This window comes from Rhodnius prolixus, unplaced genomic scaffold (genome assembly GCF_049639745.1).
Source record: "Rhodnius prolixus isolate KJV_2025 unplaced genomic scaffold, Rpr scaffold_1, whole genome shotgun sequence".
Classification (NCBI taxonomy): Eukaryota; Metazoa; Arthropoda; class Insecta; order Hemiptera; family Reduviidae; genus Rhodnius; species Rhodnius prolixus.
Genome location: NW_027411581.1, coordinates 44,554,690 through 44,575,456, shown reverse-complemented (window position 1 = coordinate 44,575,456; position 20,767 = coordinate 44,554,690). Strand labels below are relative to the sequence as shown.

Sequence of the window (20,767 nt, the reverse complement as noted above, 5' to 3'; positions counted from 1 at the left end):
GTCCATCAGCGAATAGTAAGCTGTAGAGTCTCCTTGAAGATAAATGTTTCAGTTCGCCTGGATTTGAAGCAGGACCACCTCCTCATTAATGCGCCAACAATGCTAATCCCGTGCATTTTATTTCTTGATTATGATTGAACGTACGAGTTATATCGTTAGATTTATCATATGTAACGATTATGTATAAGTGGCTGAATAAAAGGAGATGAAGTAAATATTGTAAATATTTTTGCGTCAGAACTGCTGAGCAACCGTGTGATTTTATCCGTCGCAGCAACGCATTTGATTTCTAACCATTTCCGGATTTTCGCCCATCATCTGAGGTTGATTCATCAATTTGGTGTAGAGATTTTGATTGCGACTTACAATGCTCCTGCTACCCACAACTATAAGTGGAAATCAATTATTGTTTGCGGATGTGGTTAACAATGTTGCCTCCATCAATTTAGTAGGGCAATGCAGTTTTTGGCGATCAAACCTTATACAACTGCCCTACCGGACAGTTTAATTGGGATACTAACGATGGCAAAAATCTGGTTGGCATTCCCAACCTAATGCACGAGTAGTCATTTGTAATAATTCACTAATATGTCAGTAATTACAGGTTTGGAGTAACTGGTTGCTTGAGTAACAATAGGAATATACATTATCTTCACATTGGACATAACTCTTCTTTGGAGCTACTTTTGATGAACTGCTCTAGCATAAAACGTTGAGGGGAAAATATTAAGGTTGATCATCAATTCTCTAATTTTAAAAATATAGTGGCAGCTAATGATACGAACGGCACAAAACAGTGTAAATCGTTCAAGGTTTTTCAATTTAGAGTAAATAAATCTGGAAAAGCTGTGAATTCTTTAAAGAAATAGCTAAGTTATGATGAACTAATGCTTAAGTGTAAAAACAGTAAATTCCTCTCATTCTAATTATATAATCATTGATTTTATCCAGCACTGCGGACCTAACCAAATTTTCAAGAATTATAAAAAGTAGATATTATGATTAATTAAAAGTTTTGTCAAAGGCTAATCTTTCAAAAATACTTCCGAATCAATGGCGGGTTCAAAACATAACTATTATGTTACGGTAAAGCAACTAATGGACTTTGCTGGCTACACTGCTAACTCTTAAAATTGTGACATACCTAATATCTAACCTGGTGATAGTGTTGTGCTCTGGTTAATAGTGGTTAGAACTTAGAATATTCCGGGTGGATTCGTAATAGTCATTTCGTTGGCCAATGTGCACAATTATCAGAATATCCTTATTTATTGATCTTTAATATTTGATAACATTCAAATATTGGTTCTAGTACTAACGAAAATAAACAACATTTGTAATGGTGTTTATGCGTTAAAGTTAACTTGAATTCTGGTAAATTAACATTATTAACTACTGTTGAATTTACTTTGTATCTGTTATCGACGCAAAGTAAATGAAAATGACTCAGATATTCTTTTCTCTTTGAGAATCAAAATAAGTTGATTCATGGCATAAAAAAGTAAATTTTTTACTTATTCTTGTAGCAGTGAAGATGTGGCCAGGAAACATGTCTAGCCAAGGGGAATCTTTTTCTTCACAAATAGTAGGTGCCTGGGCTCTAAGTGCGAACACTCCTTATATGAATGTTCCTCACGATCAAGGTAAGAAATATGTAATTTTATTTAAGACTGATGTAGAAGCTTAGATTAAATATCATTTAACTTTGTCTATTGCGTTATAACATATAAACTGGTGTTAGTATTTGATGCTTCACCTACTGGTACTTTAAATTTGTCATCTATTGTGGAAATTGTGAAGAGAAAGGATTATTAGAAAGATTACTTTTAAACTATTAATCATTTACAATGTTTTGTCCATTAAGTTTAAGAATAATGATTAAAATTAAGTTAATCAGGTACCTAGATGGGTTTATTAGTGTGTTTGGAAGAAAATAAAATGGTTTGATAGGGATTGTAAAGAGGTGTTAAGAGAGAGGAACGACGCTAGAAAAAGAATACTTCAGAAGGTCGGCAACGCAGAAATACAGTGAAAAAAAGAAGATAGCTAAGATGACTTTGAAGAGAAGATAATAGAGTTGGAATTAAAGCAGATTGAAAAATTAAAGGAAGAATATGAGATTAAAAATACCAGTTTCTTCTACAAGGATTGAGGCAAATCAAAGGTGGGTCTAAACCTAGAGTGCAATTATGCAGAGATAAAGATGGTAATACTCCAAGAGATAGTCATTGCATTGGAGAAAGATGGAAACAATATTTTTGAAAAATTACAGAGTCCTAGGAGATCTGAGGTTAAGATGATGGCTGTAGATGGATTAAGAAGTGGAACATTAATAATAAGGATAAAATAATAAGGAAGCGCTAATGACCAAGCTGTCGATGCGCCGGAAAAAAAAAATCAAGGATGCCCTTAACGGAGAAAGAGGAAGTTATTGAGATCATTCATGGCGTTAAGAATATTGAAACGTAAGGAGTTGATTGAGTGGATTATCTTTCGGGAATAAACATAATGTAAATTGAGGTTAAATGAGTTGTTGGAATTTCGACTTGAAGGAAGTGGTGTGCCCGGAAGTGTGAATTCATGAAGGGGTTATCAGTTGTTCACGAGTTTCTAGCTAGTAGTCAAAAACTAGGTAACTTGAACTTGAATAATGCAGAAAAGAAATTTATAAAGGGGAAATTACTAATTAACTGTAGCATTTTTTGGATGGGTGACAAAACTACACTTTTTTTTTTTTAATTGTTCTTGAAAATGCTAGCATTACTGCTAACAGAAGATATGTTACGATCGTGTAGATTTTCGATTTTCATCAGAAATATCTGTTTTTGAAGTCACCTTTGTCCGTAAAAGTGTTTTTTACAACATTGTATATCGTTAACATAATTCTAGAACAGAAAATTGCAGAAAGTGAAATCTTTAGCCGTAAGTTGACTCTTTAACAAGCTTTAGAATAATATCAGCCAACTGGAAGTGCCACTTACTGAATCGATTTTCAGTTTTTTGGGGATTTCCTCGAAAACACCTTAAACGATTTACTATAAATTTGTGTGTTCATTGCACGGTTTGGGTCTACAATTTTTATTTGTTACGTTTCTCAAGGAAAAGCTTATTAAGGTAGTGCTAGGGGAAAGGTGACTTTTTAAAGCATAAAATTCGTAATCTTCTTGACATGATAGCTTCCTTCTTAAGTGTGGTCTTTGAATGTACGATTGTAGTGATTCATTACCTTTACAGTAGTAAGGAATGTGTAAGTCAAATTCCACAATGAAAGAATCACTTGAGCGGAAGTGATTTTTACTATATAAATTGTGTGATTTTAACGATCTTTTCACTCGAAATAGTTAATTTTTTATTTACGTAAATTGTGGAAATTAAGAAACATTTCCGTAAATTCTGTGAGAAATAGCACCTGGTTATTTTCATGCATCTTGGTAACAAATTGGTTAACTTCAGAAAGTAATTATTATTTAATAATAATATTGCCATTATAAACCTACATATAATTATCACATGATTATATTTTTATTGAAAATTTTATTTCATATTTTGTAACGATAAATCTATTGTAATTGCCGTCACTCAGATGTTCCTACATTTCTTTGTAGCTGCAGATTATAACAACGGAATTGTGAAACTTAAATTATATTTGTGCTAAGTTGTGAAAATTAAATAGTTTACATTGAATTATCGCCGAATACAATAACTAATGTTGACAAGAGACTGTAAATAATTCGAAAACGTTTATGTTTTCGATATGTTGTAAGGACATGCAATATTTTTTCAGTAAGTTCTTCTTCTTAGCTTGTGATGTATCTAAAAAGTATTCTTATAAAAAATTGTAATATTTGCTTCTGCTATTGGTTATGAATAAAAATTTCTAGCGTATTAACCGTATTAAATAACAATTTATTTAAAATTCTCCTTCCTTCTTCGAGGATTACTAGAAATTTGTGGTATTAAAGATAATAGTCATAAACAATTCGGAAAGTGAAGTGAAGCAAGTAAACAAGCGTCCAATGCCTGAACAGGGTTTTATTTCACTATTTAATATGATATCCATAATCTTTAATAAACAATTGACTCGGGCTCCATAGGTGAACATTATACTCGTAGTTAGAAATAGCTTTTTATTCATTAAAGATTGGATGACTGCTTTTTTTGTCATAGATTTTTGTATTTTTCTTTTTTCGTTTTCGTTTCTTGTCTCGAACATATAACATAATAGAGTTGTAACATAAAACAGACGAGAGTGAGTGTCAATTACACATTCTTGGCTCATATTCCGTTTTGGACATCTTTTTATTGAGTGATTAGCTTACCTATTAGTTTTCTAATGTTTTTTCTTCCACGAATAACAAGATTTTTGCCGTTCTGTTATTTTTAAAAAGTTTCTAATTGAAATGAGCAGGTGAATAGAATTTCGTTGGTAAGAAAAAATTGTTCCAAGCTAAACAAATGAAATCGCCTGTAATTTCTAAACAATCATGAAGATTTTTAATATCGTTCCAAGAAAAACAGTAAATGAAACAGAAAAGACCTAAAAAGGGAGAATAAAGTTATCTTTTATGATAAAATAAACTTGTATTGTTATTTTGTGTTTTCATAGAGTTTTCTAAATTACCACTGTCTTTGTAATTCTTTTCAAAATCAACAACTCTAGCAACATTTACTACTTCTTTTTTGTTAAAGAAAGTAATGTCGTCCCAGGGATTTTCTGATTTGAATTTTTACCGGAAGTAAACGTTATAAGATCAACTGATTAAACGGAATTTTTATAAATTTCTCTCTCACACGCACATTACCACGCAATAGGAAATACGATCAAATTGCCACACATTACAATGGTTTCAACTGTTTCAATTGACTGCCACAAAAATTATTTTACGAGCAATACTTATTTTTTATCAAACACTAAGACATTTAGTTGACCTCTTTTCAGATAAAGCTGTTCTTGACTTTAGAACTTCCGACTCCAGTCTATACATATCATTTCTTGATGCTGGAATATATTCCGAGTAAATAGGTGTTGTAGGAGCATACCTGACTGCTTGGTATTTCATATGTTTATTACAGAACTCGCAGTGAGTGAAGAAGCATTTCCATCCTTCAATCTCATTTATTTGGAGTTAACTCTACGGTTAAAATTTAATTTTAATTGTATTGCAAATGCATTTAGTAGACGCCCATATTTTTAGGCTAGGATTCCCGCTGGGTCTTTTTAAAAAGACTGGTGTAGGATAAGGCAAAAATTTAAGAAAAGAAAGTAAATCGTAATGAGCCATAAAACTGAAAAAATTTTACGTAAAGCCGCAAAAATTAAAAAAAAAATTTTTTGAGCAAGATTCTTAACTCCAAAATATCCCTAATATTGTTCTTATTACAAATTTAATTACTGTTATGAACAATGTGTTTTAGTGGATTGGGCCTCCTTAGCTCAACAATGGATTAAAATGAAGGAAGAAGGGCCACAGTATGACAAAGAAGGAGGTGAAGCACCAATGGATATAATAAAAGAAGACAATATTGTTACCACACCTTCAAATCCTCCCGAATGGCCAGCAAATACAACCGGTCTGTAAATATTTTTAAATTATTATCAGTACATAACATTATTTATTTTAATGTCTTAATAAACCTTACAGATGGCACTTGGAGTGGCAACTGGAGCTGGAATCAAACTGGTGGAGGTTGGTGTTGGAATTCTGTAACACCACATGTTTCTAAGCCTGCTGCGGTTCCTTCGACATTCACACCAAACTATCCAGCTCTCTCTGATGTTTCCGCACCCATAATTCCTCAGCCAGCAGCATTTCCCTACACCCCACCACAAGCACCCAGCTCAAATGACAATTTCCCTTCGAGTCATGTGAGTTTTTTTTTAAATAGCTTAATTAGTATGATTCAAATATAGTACCAATAATAATATAACATTTTCAGACATATTGGACTGGTACTACACCCGAAGGAAAAGATCCTGCGTGGGACACTCAACGTACACACAAAAAACATTCTGAACAAACTCCAGAAATAGGTAATATTTATTTCTGAAGTTTTAAAATTTTCAAGGAAGGGAAACAATAAGTATTGTAACAGTGTTCATAAAACTAACTCCATTAAAGTTTCAAGAATGGAACTGTTCAAGAGAATGCCGCAAGCTAATCAGTATTGCGTTACCAGAACAAAAGAATAAATAGGAATTTAAATTTGTTGGCTTTAGAATGTAGTAATTAATGTATAATGCGGACAACATTAATTAATGGTCTCATTTAAAACAATATGCTGGTTTTTCTCTGGTCAGTTTCGGAATTTTGACTTCCACTTATTCAGCTTCTACGTATCAACATTATGTGCAGATACATATAAGTGAATAGCTATATTATATTTATACTATGTAATGAAGTACGGAATTATTGAATATGAGCTGAGTGCAAACGCTGGACTATATCAAAGGTTTCATCCGACTGGTGTGTTCGTTGAACATTCCTACCTATTTCGGATTTTCCTTACCCTCAAAGTAGGCAGAATTTCATCAACAAGCAATCTACGATTGATAAATTCATTGAAACATATAAAAATAGGATAGTAATTTTATTTTACTTTAAATTAATACATTTTCTATTTGTTCGGTTTTTAATCAAGAAGCCTTAGTTTCTATTAACGGTGAAGAGCGATCTTACTCGTAAAACAAAGGAAAAAGGTTTATTTTTAATAAAAATATTTGCTAATCTCTTTTACTAGTTTTATTTGATAGCAGCCATTTACTTTCACACATTCTAAAAACGTTTAATATAAAAAATGCCCTAGTATACCATGTTTTTCTCATTTAATGCACGAGTAAAGATTTTAGATTTTTTGTTACTGGCGTTCAGAAAATACAATAGAATTTTTGTATTTTTAGATGCAGCTAAAAGAAAACAGTTGCCAGCTTGGATCCGAGAAGGATTAGAGAAAATGGAAAGAGATAAATTAAAAAAAGCAGAAAATGAACGATTGGAAAAAATACGTAAAGATGAGCTCGCCAGGCAGTCAAATTTACCTGTTGTCGATATTAATGGAATGGCAGACGATCTTCCACCAAAAAGCAAATTTGTATTTATTTTCTAAAATAAGAATCAGAGTAGGGACATTTTATGGTTCAGTATCTAATTGATAAAGATTTTCTTAATTTCTTATAGGACACAGATTCAGAGGAGTCTGAAAATGGCGCTGAGCTTGTAGATAAAAAAATTAAGTTTGAAGAAAAGCCAAGAAGATCAAGATTTGATTGGCACGAATCTGCAATTAGTGTTCCGACGAAGTTTCGTTCTAAAGAGCAGATTCTACAGTCAGTTGTGAGTACTCATAAATGTTATTACGCGATATGTTGATATTTATAATTTCATTGAACCATTTAATTCCTTTGAAAAGGTATTTTTCACAAATATAATTTTTTTTAGTTTCTGTATATGGAAAACTTAAACTTTAGTTCCTGTGTACGATAAGTTGTCCGAGGACGTCCACTTGGACTATTTAATAGTGGTTATTTTAGGCCATTTAGAATAACATTACTAATCATGATAGTCGCCAAGATATTAGTGACATTTCTAAGTGAAAGCTTAATTTGGTATTGTTATTAAAACTGTCCAGTACGACAGTTGTATAAGGGTTGATCGTCAAAATCTGCACGAAAAAGCGTAACCTTGAAAAACACCTAATTTTGACAATTTTTTCTCCTTCTTAATGAAAGATAAAATTCCAAAATTTTCTTTAAAATATAGGGCAAATCCTCCTTTGTAACAGTAATTGTTTTGCAATATTATAGCTTAATTAGATTTCGAGAAATACGTTGCTGAAAATGGGCAAGAACGGCATTTTCAGAAAATGTTCTTTTCTTGTTACCTTTTTTGTAAACTACGTGGTGCCTAAACACGCCAATCGATTTTCATGAATGTGGTGTCATTCGATTCGGAATTTCATTTAGATGTGCCTTTTGGAGGTCTCGACACTAACATTTATGTGAAGGAGTTAGTTCCATTTATGTGAAGCCCCTCCAAAATTATTATTACTAATAACTCTGTAAATCTTAGCCTGATTTTGATAAAATTTGGCAGGATGAAAGGGTTAGGGCTCCTCTACGAACCATTAAAGCGACGTTCTGCTCTTACACCTACTAAGGTGAAGTTTTGCCAGCATTAATAATTATCGTTTCTTGGACCTATTTCCTTGAGTGATGTTATTTGGTTCAAAAAGTGTTGTAGATTTGCATTTTTTTAGGTCTCGACGCTGGTATCTTTAGTAGAGAAGTTTGCCCCACGCAGGTCAGGCCCTCTCTAAAACTATTATTACTAATCTTTCTTCCACGCTAAATCCGATTTTGCTAAAATCTAGCATGAAGAAGCAATTAAAGCTTCCCTAAGTGATTTGAAAGTGCCATCATGCTCTTACACCTACTAAGAGGAAGTTCTGCAGTCGTTCAAATTATCGACCTACGAAATAAATTAAATGAATGAATTGTCTTTCAATTTGAAATTTTAGATAGTGAAACAAAAAAATGATAATTTTTCTTATATAATTTTGTAAAGTAAAATTGCTAATCTCATTCATTTCCTTAGCATTTCTCATGCCTTTGGGTAATTTTGTCATATTTCTCTCTTGTGTTTGATCGTATTATTTTAAACTTCTATCCTATGTTTACCTTAGGATATTTATTAAATAGGGAATACTTTTAAAATTTATATTTGCCCTAACATACAATTGAACTATTGAACTATTTATATTAAACTATTAAGTATTGCATTGAAGAATTGCAATATTATTGGAATGTTTGATACTTTAATATTTACTTCACTCCAATTGGTATTAATTCCCTTTTTTAGATGGTAGATGTACGAAAGATATTAACTCAAATATTGCTGGAAGTGACAAATGAGGAAATACAAAAAGCTGTAGACGAAGAGATAAAGCATTTCAAAAGAAAAGGTATAAATATGGATGAAAGTGTGAGGTTCACTTATACTGAATCTTTTCATAATAACAGTTGGTACAGATTTCATTATTTTGGACACCAAAACAAAACATTATCTTTTGCATATTAGTAAAAATGTGTTCGTTGTGTAATTAGAGGTTTACTATTGTTTCTTCAATAATTTTATCGTAGCCATTATTTTTATTTTATTAATTTTCGTTGATTGAAATTTGTAAGACATGATAATTATGCCCTCAACCGGAGACTAAATTATAATAGGTCAGATGTACGATATATATTCAAATCATAGCTAGTTTTGCAAATGAAATTTAATATGGCCTCAATTCGTCAGAATTTGAAAAACTTAATTTGACGTTATCTAGATAGCTCAATGATGCTACTGCCAAGTCGAGTTAAGATCGCTTTTTCTGGTTTTTACGACGCCCAAAGGAGCGAATTACCTTCTAAATCTTTACAGATAAAAAAAATTGATGATCACCCAAAAAATTCAAATTTATTGGATTGAAGGGCTAGATATTTTAACTTGGGCTAGTGGTTGTCCGTTTGTAAATTGTAATTATACTTTTGTTTCTGCAGTTTCATGCTTTAATAGTGTTAATAAGAGTGATAAAGACATAGTAAATGTATCCTACATTTAATCTTACAATAAATTGTTAGCGTATATTTAGCAATGAATAAAAATGAAAATTAGGGTGATTTTTATTTGCATATAACTGTCGATGAATATGACAAAATTAATCGCTCTAAAAATCATGAAATTTCTGTTAAATCTTAAAAGAAGATTAGATCATCCCTTTGTTATTATGACTTACTGCTTACAAATGCTTTATGATTCACTTAACAGAACTTGTAAATACTAATATATACTGATTCTTTTCTAATATTTTTTTTTTGTCTACAGAATGTGAACACTCAATTAGAATTTCGTGAAAAAATAAAAATAATAATTTTAACATTTTTAGAACTAAGGAAAATAATAACAAACAAACTTGTCAGAGACCAGAATAATAAAAGCTGGCATGTACAGTTAGACTAAATTGTGACACCAGTTAAGCTCCAACTCATTTGATTTGTTAATGCGGTAAAGTTAAACTAAAAATATGTTTGTATATTCGGTGAGCATACCTTGTATTATTTTTTTTCACTATTCCTTTCTTTTAATTAAACATCTCTGTCTGATTAATATGGACTTCGGAAGGAAGAAAATTATTCATTTCGGGAAGAGATGATTTTTTTTCATTTATTCAATAATTTTAACCCCGTTCAATGTGTTTCTCTAAAACTTATGAATTCCTAGCGTCAATTCATTAATTCTTATAACGCAACCTACAAAATGTTGGTGAATTAATATTTCGATTTAAATGAAATTTACGCGTGATCGTGATAAATGTTCCCACTGTCTTACTATAGTCTGCTTGCGTCTTTTTCTCTTTCTCTGTCTTTCTATTCGATCTGTGGGGTACTAAGAGCATAATCAAACCAATCCAAAAGGTATAGCTGCTCTTTTAAAATAACGACGCTCTACCTCGCGTCACAGCAGCAGACTTAGATTGTTTTGCATGTATCACTACAGTATTCCAGATAAAAAAAAAATCACTCGTCTAGGCTCTCATTAACGTTCTTTCACTCCGCCTATTGGCGAACAAAAAGAAAACCATTCTCCTTCAAGGACTTGATATTTCTCGGAAGAGCATTATTTTTTAAACTGCTAAATACTATAGCTAGAATTTATTTCAGGTTTCAATGCACGCATAAAATGTCATGAAATAGAAAAATAGTTTATTATTTATAATCCATCCCTCATTCAGGCAACAATACATATTGTATACTTCTAAGGAATTGGAATACTTCCCCCTAATAATTAATAATCCAGGAAGGAGAAGTATTAAATGCTAATTTAGTTAACACTAAATTTTAAAACTTACGATGATTCCAGTTTCAGATACTGTTGATTTTGATTTGTTTAGTCTTTTACTGATCGCAGGTATGTTGTTCAATAACTTTCAAAACTAGTTGCTACCGTGAGAAAAATTAAAAGTTAAAAGGTAACTAGGGATGAAATTCACCTAACATTGAATTATTCACAGTATTACAACGAATTGGAAATAAAAATGTGAATTAGTTTAGTGTATTTGTGGCAACGAAACGAGCAAGCACGATATCTAGATTCGTGGCCCCATCTCTCGGCATCAACGTATTTACGTATTTTTAGTGTAGACCAACCGTCAGAGCATCGCAGTATATTGAATCCCACACAGATTTCTCATCAATTCGTGTCAAATTTTTTATCTGTATTTTAATTTGAAAAGTAATGCGGCTCTAAAGATTTCTTCTCGAACACTGTAAACGAGGTTAATTTCACCTTGAATTAAAATCGCAATCGAGATTCACCATTTGCATTGCTAAAACCAACTTACCAAGAAAAAGGCGCTTATTTATCTATTTTTGTTTTTCCTGATCAACATACCAAACTCAGCGTTGAACACACCCATTGTCTTATACGTATTTGTCCTAAGTATCCACTAGTGGCATCTTAACTTGTTAGTAAATATTTGAATTTATTTACTTTTTTACACTCAAATCTCCTGCCAGAATATCATTTGCTATTCTTTACATATAAGCATATTTCGTTTTATCGATAATGACGTTTTTACCGAATTCGGATGATAACATTCTATTATCTATCACCATTCTAAGAAATCCTGTAGGAACAGACAATTAAAACTTAATTGTCTGCAAAAATGAAACAGTCATATGTTCAGAAAATTTTTGTATAAAATAGCTGTTTGAGCTTGATTTTATATATTATGTATATTTAATTTAAATACATATTTAGGTACCTATTATTATTATTTTTTTAATTTATTTTATTATTTTATTTTTTGTTAAAAAATCTTTCTGATCCGTGGCTATTTTTAAGAATCCTTTTTTAACTCTTGCAGCATTCATTGTTAATAGGTTGTCTGCGTTTTGTAGTTTGACTTGACATTATTTTATTTTAAGAAAGTTTACTTTTTTATTTTGTTCAAAAAAGACTGTCTCCGGTTATGGGTATTTTGTGAATTTTTGTGCGAGCTTTTTATTCACGACTATATTTCTGATTCGATCGAAATGTTAATTAATGCTTTTGAGTTGTACATTTTGCTTTTTATCATTATTATTGAATTTGTTGCTACAGCAAGCTGATATTTATGCTGAAGCTTGACTCTTAAATGATTAAACAAAATGTATTATTATTCAAATACTAAAAATGTCTATTTATCATTAAGCTCCTGCAACTACAGTTCGCAAGACTGCTGCATTAACTTCTTTAACTGGAAAACTTGGTAAGTTATTATCCACTTGTATGTCTGATTAATGTGAAACTTGTATTTAAAATTTAATTTTTGATAGCAATCATTAAGTGGTATAATAAATAATGAAAGATACGATCTAATAAACCTTCAGGGAACTGATATTTGGCTTTCATTTTTCGCCAATATTAACGTCAGATTTTGCGGTAAAATTAATAAATTTATGGCGATATACAATGTTAACTGAGTTTGAAATAGTGAAAAACCCATTTTATTTTCTCTTAACTCTTATCGGATTAAACATGCTCATCGACTCTTTTATTCAACAACCAAATTTTGCTTTTTACTTTTTTTTTTAATAAGAGAAATTTAATTATTTATAAAAATTGCGCATTATACCACGCTAATTTAAATTTGTCAAGTTTACCTTCCTTAATTTAAGGTATCTTGCAAAATAAGCCTTAAGAAATATAACTACTTTCCAAAATTCCTTGTATAAATGTGTATACAATCTTCATCAAAATATTTCAAGTAATAGTTTAAATTAAAAAACTTCATTTTAAAAACAATTGTTTTTAAAGTTAAGATAATAAATTTCAACATGATTAAAAATAAGGCAAACTGAATAAGGGGAATGTAGTACTCGTTATCATCTAATAAAAAAAACTTCTTTTTTTTTCATTTTTTTTTTCCATTAAACTTAGCTATTTTAGAGTATCTGAATGAGGCGGAAGCCTAAGGTTTTAAAATGCACAATTTATAATTGAAAATTGTATCAGAAGTTTTATCAAACTTGGTTACACAGGCTTGGGCATTTATGAAAGCGACTCGGACAGCGACAGTGAACTAGAGGAGAAGGTAAAGAATGATCCAGATTCTGATCAAGAGCTTCGAGTGAGTTGTGTGCATTTCTTTTCGTTTTATTTTATTTTCTTTTTTTTTCTTGTTTAACTTTTTTAAAGATTTAATTTGCTTTTTATTTCCTTCTCTTTTTAATAATTGTAACTATTCATTTTTAGGAGAGAATTGAAAAATTAAAAAATGAATTTGTAAATGTTGAGAAAGCTATTGAAATGGAAGCAGCCGAGCAAGAGGAAAGAGAAAGAAAACAATTAAGACACGAACCTTTGCATAAAGAAGCGAGCCCCAACATTCCTGAAGAACAGGTACAACCTCTTCGAGAAGGTAAGAAAGGATAACATTTCTTTTCTCATCGCCAAGTGTGGGCTCGTTTTTTATTTATTTATTTATTATTGCCACCAAATTAATTCTTTTAATTATAATTTTACCGGCTAGGTAGTAATAATGTGTCAAAATTATTTTCTATCTAAAGTAGTGCAAAAACACTAGTTGTAATAATTTCTAACAGAAAGTAAATGTATCCATTACTTTTAGTTATAAAGGAATTTAAGTCTGCATATTTACTTTATTAACTGAACATTTAGTTCCTAAAAGTATTATTGTTTACATAAATTGAACAAATACCTAAAGGTATTTTTTTTAATAAATAATTAAAAATATTGTTTTAAAAATTCCTTTTAAATAAAAATTGCCTGAGAAAGAATCTCCAAACATGGCTCAGTAACTAACAATTGTGGATGATTTACCAGATCCAGATCAATCAAGGATTAATTATTTGATATGTTTAATATTATTACTTTGCTACTTCTACCGTAATCTATAGGCAGGCCATTCTCTGCACCCTGGCTAGAGAGCTTTGATGGCCGTCTGTTGTTCTGTCTTCCTCCACCACACTGTAGATGATATTTGGAATGACTGATCGTGTACAGAGGCCGTGGTCATTTTGGGGCGAAAACCCCATGTCTTCCCTTAGGATCTAATAATATCACAAAAAACCTGTTTTGCCTACAGTGTGACTTTTTCTAGATGTGCTTCCAAGTGAGTCTGGAATCTAGGGCAACGCCCAGACACTTAACCTCACCCGACATTTCCAGAGTTTTGACGAAAATTCGAAGCTATTTTTAGCTCCCTGTCTCTTAGTAAAGGTAGTTTTAGAAGGGTTCACAATAAGATCGACCCTTCTACAATTTTCTCTGATCTTGAGTGCTTTCTGCATGAGCTCGGCAACGATATCTCGTGCCGGCACCTGACCACCGCAGAAATATCATCTGCGTTACCCACGACCGAGAACCCGCGAAGGTCTAGCATCTCAAGTAAGCAGTCTCCGACCATGCACAACAGCGGAGATAAGACTCCCTAACAAACGTTAATTCCAGCGTGTGGTGGGGGGATCGACGGTCACCAGTGGCAGACCCTCACTGCCTTAGGAAGGCTACATTACAATGGGGTTTCGCTCGGTGCACTAAGGTGTTCGTTACCGCACATATATTTTACTACCCTGCATGCATTCAATCTCGGCACGAGTCCCCATCTCATCTTAAGTAGAGTAATTTGTGCACATTCATTAATGTTCAGTACTACAATAAAGTTGTTTGATGGGAAGATACAATTAGAATTATAATAATTGAATTAAGAGAAAGTCTTGCAGTGTTTGTACCAGAGTTTTTGTATTCTTTATTTATAGCTTAACACATTGAATGAATTATTTGTTCTGGTTAACTAAATAAACATAAAAAGAAAAAATGAAAGTAATACCTCGTATTTTTTAGATAGGCTTTATAAGTTGGCAATTGCCAATCGGAGATTATGCACTTTAATATAAATTGAATTATAAATTTCTCTTGAAAAAGTTAATAAAATCTAAAGTCAAGGCCGGGAACTGAACCCAGCACCACTAAAGTACTACTTTACTTTACTAAAGTAAAGGTGTCATAAATATCGAATAATTTCAGACGTAAAATTATTTTATTTTATGACCTAAAAAAGTTATAACATTTCAGCGTAATAGTTTTCAGAATGAGAAAAAATTTAATATGGAATCTTTTAAAATTCTTATTTAAGGATTTAAACAAATGGTTTGTTGTAGGTTCACCAGAATCAAATGATAAAGTAGTGAGCGAGGATCTTTCAGATCAAAAACGATTTAGCAGACTCATTGAAAATAGCAAGTCAGAAGCTAGCAAAGAAAGTAATAGCAATTCTACTTCTAACGTTAATAATAATAAATCAAGTAAAAAATTAGTTAGCAGCGAAAGATCCTATAGGCGAAGTTCAAGCAGCTACTCATCTTCAATTGAATCATCGTCCACTAGTAGTAGCTCAAGTCGGAGTTCGAATTCACGTTATAAGAGGAGGCGCGGTAGTAGGAGGAGAAGTGGTGCAGATAAACGAAGCAGCAGATATAGTAGAAGCAGGTCAAGATCTCGTAGTCGATCACATAGTAGAGGTAGAAGAGATAGATCAAGGCATGGATCCGAATGCAGACGAAGGACAAGAAGAAGATCATCAAGAGATAGAAAGGGTAGAAGTCGCCGATCCTCTTCAACTAGTTCAAATGGGCATCATCGTTCGCGAAAACCCAACCATCGCAGATAGAATAGGTAATATACTTTCTATTGATATTAAATCTTTTTATGTAAAAATTATACATAATATATTTCGTGTTTCTACATATTGTAAATAATAGTAATAATCCATTTTTTTCTTTTTTTCTTGTATTTAAAGGAGGGGGGTCGAAGATTTTTTTTAAAAATTTTCTCCCCACCATATATTACTGTTTTAAAATTTTATTATTTTTCTTTTCGCCCTTAAATAAATTAACTGTACAGAACGATCAGAGTTGGCAGGCAAAGTATCATTTCATCTACCTTATAATTGACAGAATATGTATACAAAAAAAAAGTTTTTATATCATTTTATTTTCGAATGTGATGTATTTATTGAATAAAATTTTGCGTTTATATGACAATTTCTTTCTTACATATTTTATTTAATTAACTTATTAGACATTAAATAAATCCCATAACAGTCATTATGGAGTCTGTTAAAATGTGGTTTGCATTTCTGAAAAAAAAGTGTGTTAAAATTCAAAATTTAGGTGTAGTTTATCCTGCATAACTTTTTAATGTAACAGCATGTGCGCCAAAATTTTGTGATTCGGTAATACAAACCCTTGGCAAAGTAAAATAATTGAAAAAAAGAGTATGTTTTAGCTTGTTGAAAACAAGTTGAGCTGCCCCATTTTTTTTTAAAAAAACTCAAAATAAATGCACAAAAAAATCTGAGATTTTGCAGATTATTACGGCACAAAACATTGACAAAGAGAAATTTGAAACATCCAAAAACCAAAAAGTGGGAACTCTAAACTGACGTCAAGTGGTGAATTGTTCACATCGTTTATGGCACAATATTGGCGTGAGTTTAATCTCCACTTTCGCTTTTACATTTGTACCATTAATCTGTAAACTTTCATCATGTTTGTTGCAATATTATACTCTTAACATTTTAATTACTTTCTATGCTCAATATAAGAATACATTTTTAAGCTCAGTATAAAGAGGTATGTGAAGTACATGTACAGATTAGCCTGCACGGAAAAAAGAGAGGTTTCCTTTAAAAAAAAAAATATTTGCGCATCAGTGTCAGTAATAACTGACTAAGAGAATTTAAAAAAGTTAAAATTGCTGAAATTGTTAAAAAAGCTAAAAATTGGTGGTCAAGTTGGGAGGTCCACTTTGTTTTTTTAAGAACTTTCCTAATATAGCGGCTGTACTTATGGAATCAGATCGGGCGGCACAGGAAAAATCAGATTCTCAGAAATCTGTGCTAATTTTTCATCGAAGGAAATGCATGGAAGTCTAATAAATATATCAAATATGTCTCTTATAAACCAATAGGATAATTGCAAGCAGAGGAGCTTTAATAAGGCCTTAAACTTTAACCCGAAAATGTACTATCCTAACGAGACAGGGTGTGTGTCCTGTTCTTGTGGTAGAAACAAATTCAATCAAAGAAAAAAGCTGAACAAGGAACAAATTCTAGATTGTCACATTCTCGTTAGATAGAGCACTTGCTCTGAAAGCAACAGCCAGACTGGAAAGTGAACACAGTTTACATATAATAAAAGCCAAGGGGGTGGGGAATAGGGTAAGGCCCCTGAGTGTATAGAGTTAGATCTAATCAACTTCAATCATTTCAATCTACGGCCTCATGTCAATGCGGAGATAGATCTTAATTATCACAGGATAAGCGCAAAGGAAGAATGAATGGCCATCAAGACTCGAACATTTCTAGAAGGGAATGGCACCGATTTCATCATTTTCTCTTGATAGAACCCTAATGACATTCTACGTTGTGCAACAGAATGTAATATGGCACAAATGGGTAAAGAACTAAAAAAAAAGTAGCTATTTTTCACAGCTATGTTGCATCAAAAGATGTGTGGATAACTGTCAGGACGAAATTTGTAATTGGCAGCTGCAAAGATTTAAAATCTCTGGCAATGTGAAGAGGTCGGAGCAATGGAATACAATGCTACAACAGATAGACAAAATGAAAAAAATTATCTATCCCGTGCAGAAATTTCAAGGGGCAGCTTTAAGTGGCTCATATGGACTAATTATTTGTTGGAGAACAGGGAAGATATCTTTGATCATGTCTATTTCCATCAAATGCATTTCAGTTCAGAGTACATTAAAAGAACTATATTGTCATGATTATTTCAGGGTACTTCCACAGCTAATTTATTACGGAGGGTCAAAGCCTCTGCGCTAACCAAAGCCTCATTACTAACACGTAACTTATACTTCATCCTGAAGATAACTATATGATATCGTGAGCTATCCAAAGCTCAATAGTACCACCTAACTTACGCTTCATCCTAAAGAAAATACCTGAACTTGTTTTTACGGTATTGAACTTACTTATTGGCTGACGGTACTTTACTCAACCAATTTCGAATAAACAAATTCATTTGGTAGTGCTAATCAAATTTACTGATTTGGCGAGAACATTGAATATAACATAGTATGTTACATGTTGAATATAACAATATAATAATTGAAGGGTCCTAGTAACCCACTAGGAATTTTCCCCAGGCAAAAATTAAAATATTTAGTTGCTAATTAAAAAATAATAAATGAAGTATTTTTATACACCATGTAATTTCCTTGGTGTAAACCTTGCCATAAATTCTTTTCACTTCTGATCAAAAATTTAATTCTTACCTGTTTAGAGATTATAACCTATCGATCGCTAGTTCTGAGAGAAGAAATCCGGTCATGTTGATCTATCCACCCAATACTAAATTTATGATAAAGGAAATTTTAGTAAAATAAATGACTTAAATCAAAGAACAAACTTTTTTTTTTACATTTCTTTGGTGCTCACGTGTAATTCTTCAACAGGATAAAGTTAATGTTATGAAATGTCATAAATTTCATTGCCAAAGTTAATGAAATCCCATAAAATAGTTTTAATATAAGTAGAAAGAGTCAGATCCAAGTGAACTATCTCACTTTTTTGTTTATATACAAGTCTCATTTATTTTGAGAGACATTACTCTGTATTTTTATTTCAATTTTGAATGTTGAAAGGGTTTTTATTAAGAGAAGATATAAATATCACAGATTAATTCTTGAAAAAAATGAGGTATTCTTATTTTTCCTTTATTTAAGAAGTATTTATTTCTTTCTCCGTCTAGATTTAGTAGAGTCTAAATCTGTCTTATCAGTTAAAAGTACAGAATGTCCAGATGATTTCAAATGTCTAAATAGTTCATTTTTTGATGAAAAATTATTTTTACAAGCTGCACACTTGTGTTCCTTATTACCTGAAATGTTTGTTGCTGCGAAGGATGTCGAACTTCTAAGATTGGTAATGTTACTCCGAGATTTCTGCTTCTTTTTGTAATCTGCCTTATTCTTTGCATTATGAGTCCTCCATGACATGTCTTCTTCATCACTTTCACCGTTACTCTTCTTAACGAACTGAATTTCTTCAATAAAATTATCTAAATCACTTTCAGAATCATTGTCCATAATTATGTTTAACTTTTTTCCTCTCTTTTTTTTTCTAGGTTTCGGTTCATGTTTGTCATTTGATGCAGCAGTGTCATCAACAAATGTTTCTTCAATATTTTTATTTAACTTTTCTTCTTTACAAGATTCTTCCAAGATTCTGTTACATTTTGCGTCTTCCATTTTCATGATTGACTCCAGACGTTCTAGATTTTCTTTGTGTTTCTTTGAATTTTCGTGATTTATAAACGCTTTATCAGTTTTAAATAACTTATTGCAAGCCATACAATGTGGTATCCCGCTGGATTCTTCTTCTGAATTACTAGCATTATCTTCCGATTCCAGATCATCAAATTCCGCAGCTACACTTTCTTCAATTAGCTTAAGTTCTCCTTCCAGATTAGAAAATTTAGCCCAATCACATTCTACATAAGAACTTATCTCTTCTTTCCTTTTTATAATTTGGGTCTTTCTAAGAGCCTGCATTTTTTTGTCGTTTTCAGCTGCTTTCTTTTCCAAATATTGAGCATACTCCTGAACTCGTTTATCTCTTTTTCTAACAAATGCCACTAAAGCCCTAATTTCTTCATTTCTTTCCTTTCGAGCTTTATCTCTGATCTTTTTATTTTCTTTTTCCATCAACCGCAAAACTTTTCTATTTGGCGCGTCCCTAATGTTATATTTATCAAGCCAAGAATAAGGTTTCTTAGTTGAATAACTTTGCCAGTAACTATAAAATGGATGTACAACTTTTTCGTAACAGCTCTTGGAATCACCAAACACTGGGATTTCAAAATCACTATCAGCATGAATTTCAAACTCACTGTCTTCTGCACTAATTTTGTTAAATACTTCAGAATAAACTGCATAAAAACCTTTTTCATCGTCTCCATACCCTTTAAAGCAAGTTGTAGTAAAATACTGATAAACGTTTAGGCTATCGTCTTTATAATCACTTGAAATACCACCCTTTAGAATGGAATCTCTATGTCTATCATACCAAGACCTTTCTTGAGGGTCACTTAATACTTCATAAGCTTGCTGAATTAACTGGAACTGTTCTTTAGCTTCTTCAGAATTATGTAAATTCTTATCAGGGTGCCATTTAAGGGCTAATTTTCTATAGGACTTTCTAATATCATCTTCACTTGCAAATTGCTCCACTTCCAACACTTCATAATGACATTTCATAGTGACTGCAAATTTTAATTTTGTTCACACTCCATTAACACTAATTTACTTAATTTGCTCACTTTCACATTTCACTTAATTTGGAAGGTTTCTTTCTTTTAATCCAATACCAGTGCTGCACATAACTTCATTCTAATTATTTTACCTTTAAACCTTTTAATTTAAATGAGTGATGCCATCTACTATTCTAACACAAAAAAATCTGTTTCTATATACTTTTGAAAAGACATCATTAAGATCTGTCGTATAGAAAATAGAATTTACGATTAAATATTATGTGTGGGCACTTAATGAATTTTTTACTTCATTTTGTACATCCAGCGTTTTTGAGAAGAGCGGAAGAATTTATAATTTTAGGCACTTGAAGTTAAATATTTTACTAATTTACTCCTTCATAATATGATGTCTTGTCGGTTTATAAAAATTTTAATGAAGCATGT

General features: G+C 31.7%; 2 protein-coding genes across 4 annotated transcripts; one reads left to right on the top strand and one right to left on the bottom strand.

Annotated features, from left to right (window-relative positions):
• Nucleotides 1-1,132: 1,132 nt before the first annotated feature.
• On the top strand, nt 1,133-16,087 carry LOC141460373 (uncharacterized). 3 transcript variants are annotated; one of them, XM_074140317.1, is made up of 12 exons: nt 1,133-1,374; nt 1,527-1,643; nt 5,416-5,571; nt 5,643-5,866; nt 5,938-6,031; nt 6,899-7,089; nt 7,176-7,331; nt 8,856-8,958; nt 12,235-12,291; nt 13,064-13,152; nt 13,278-13,424; nt 15,206-15,583. In XM_074140317.1, exons 2-12 carry the CDS (start codon nt 1,535-1,537, stop codon nt 15,230-15,232), a joined length of 1,353 nt encoding a protein of 450 aa, XP_073996418.1. In that variant the 5' UTR covers nt 1,133-1,374; nt 1,527-1,534; the 3' UTR covers nt 15,233-15,583. The 3 variants fall into 3 exon arrangements, with proteins under 3 accessions (XP_073996418.1, XP_073996408.1, XP_073996415.1); XM_074140307.1 differs by having other exon boundaries at nt 1,135-1,374; nt 13,278-13,443; nt 15,206-16,087; XM_074140314.1 differs by lacking the exons at nt 1,133-1,374; nt 1,527-1,643 and adding an exon at nt 3,584-3,783 and having other exon boundaries at nt 13,278-13,443; nt 15,206-16,087.
• Nucleotides 16,088-18,460: 2,373 nt separating this feature from the next.
• LOC141460415 (dnaJ homolog subfamily C member 21) lies at nt 18,461-20,652 on the bottom strand. The gene has a single exon (XM_074140404.1). The coding sequence runs from the start codon at nt 20,325-20,327 to the stop codon at nt 18,801-18,803; it is 1,527 nt and encodes a 508-aa protein (XP_073996505.1). The 5' UTR covers nt 20,328-20,652; the 3' UTR covers nt 18,461-18,800.
• Nucleotides 20,653-20,767: the final 115 nt, after the last annotated feature.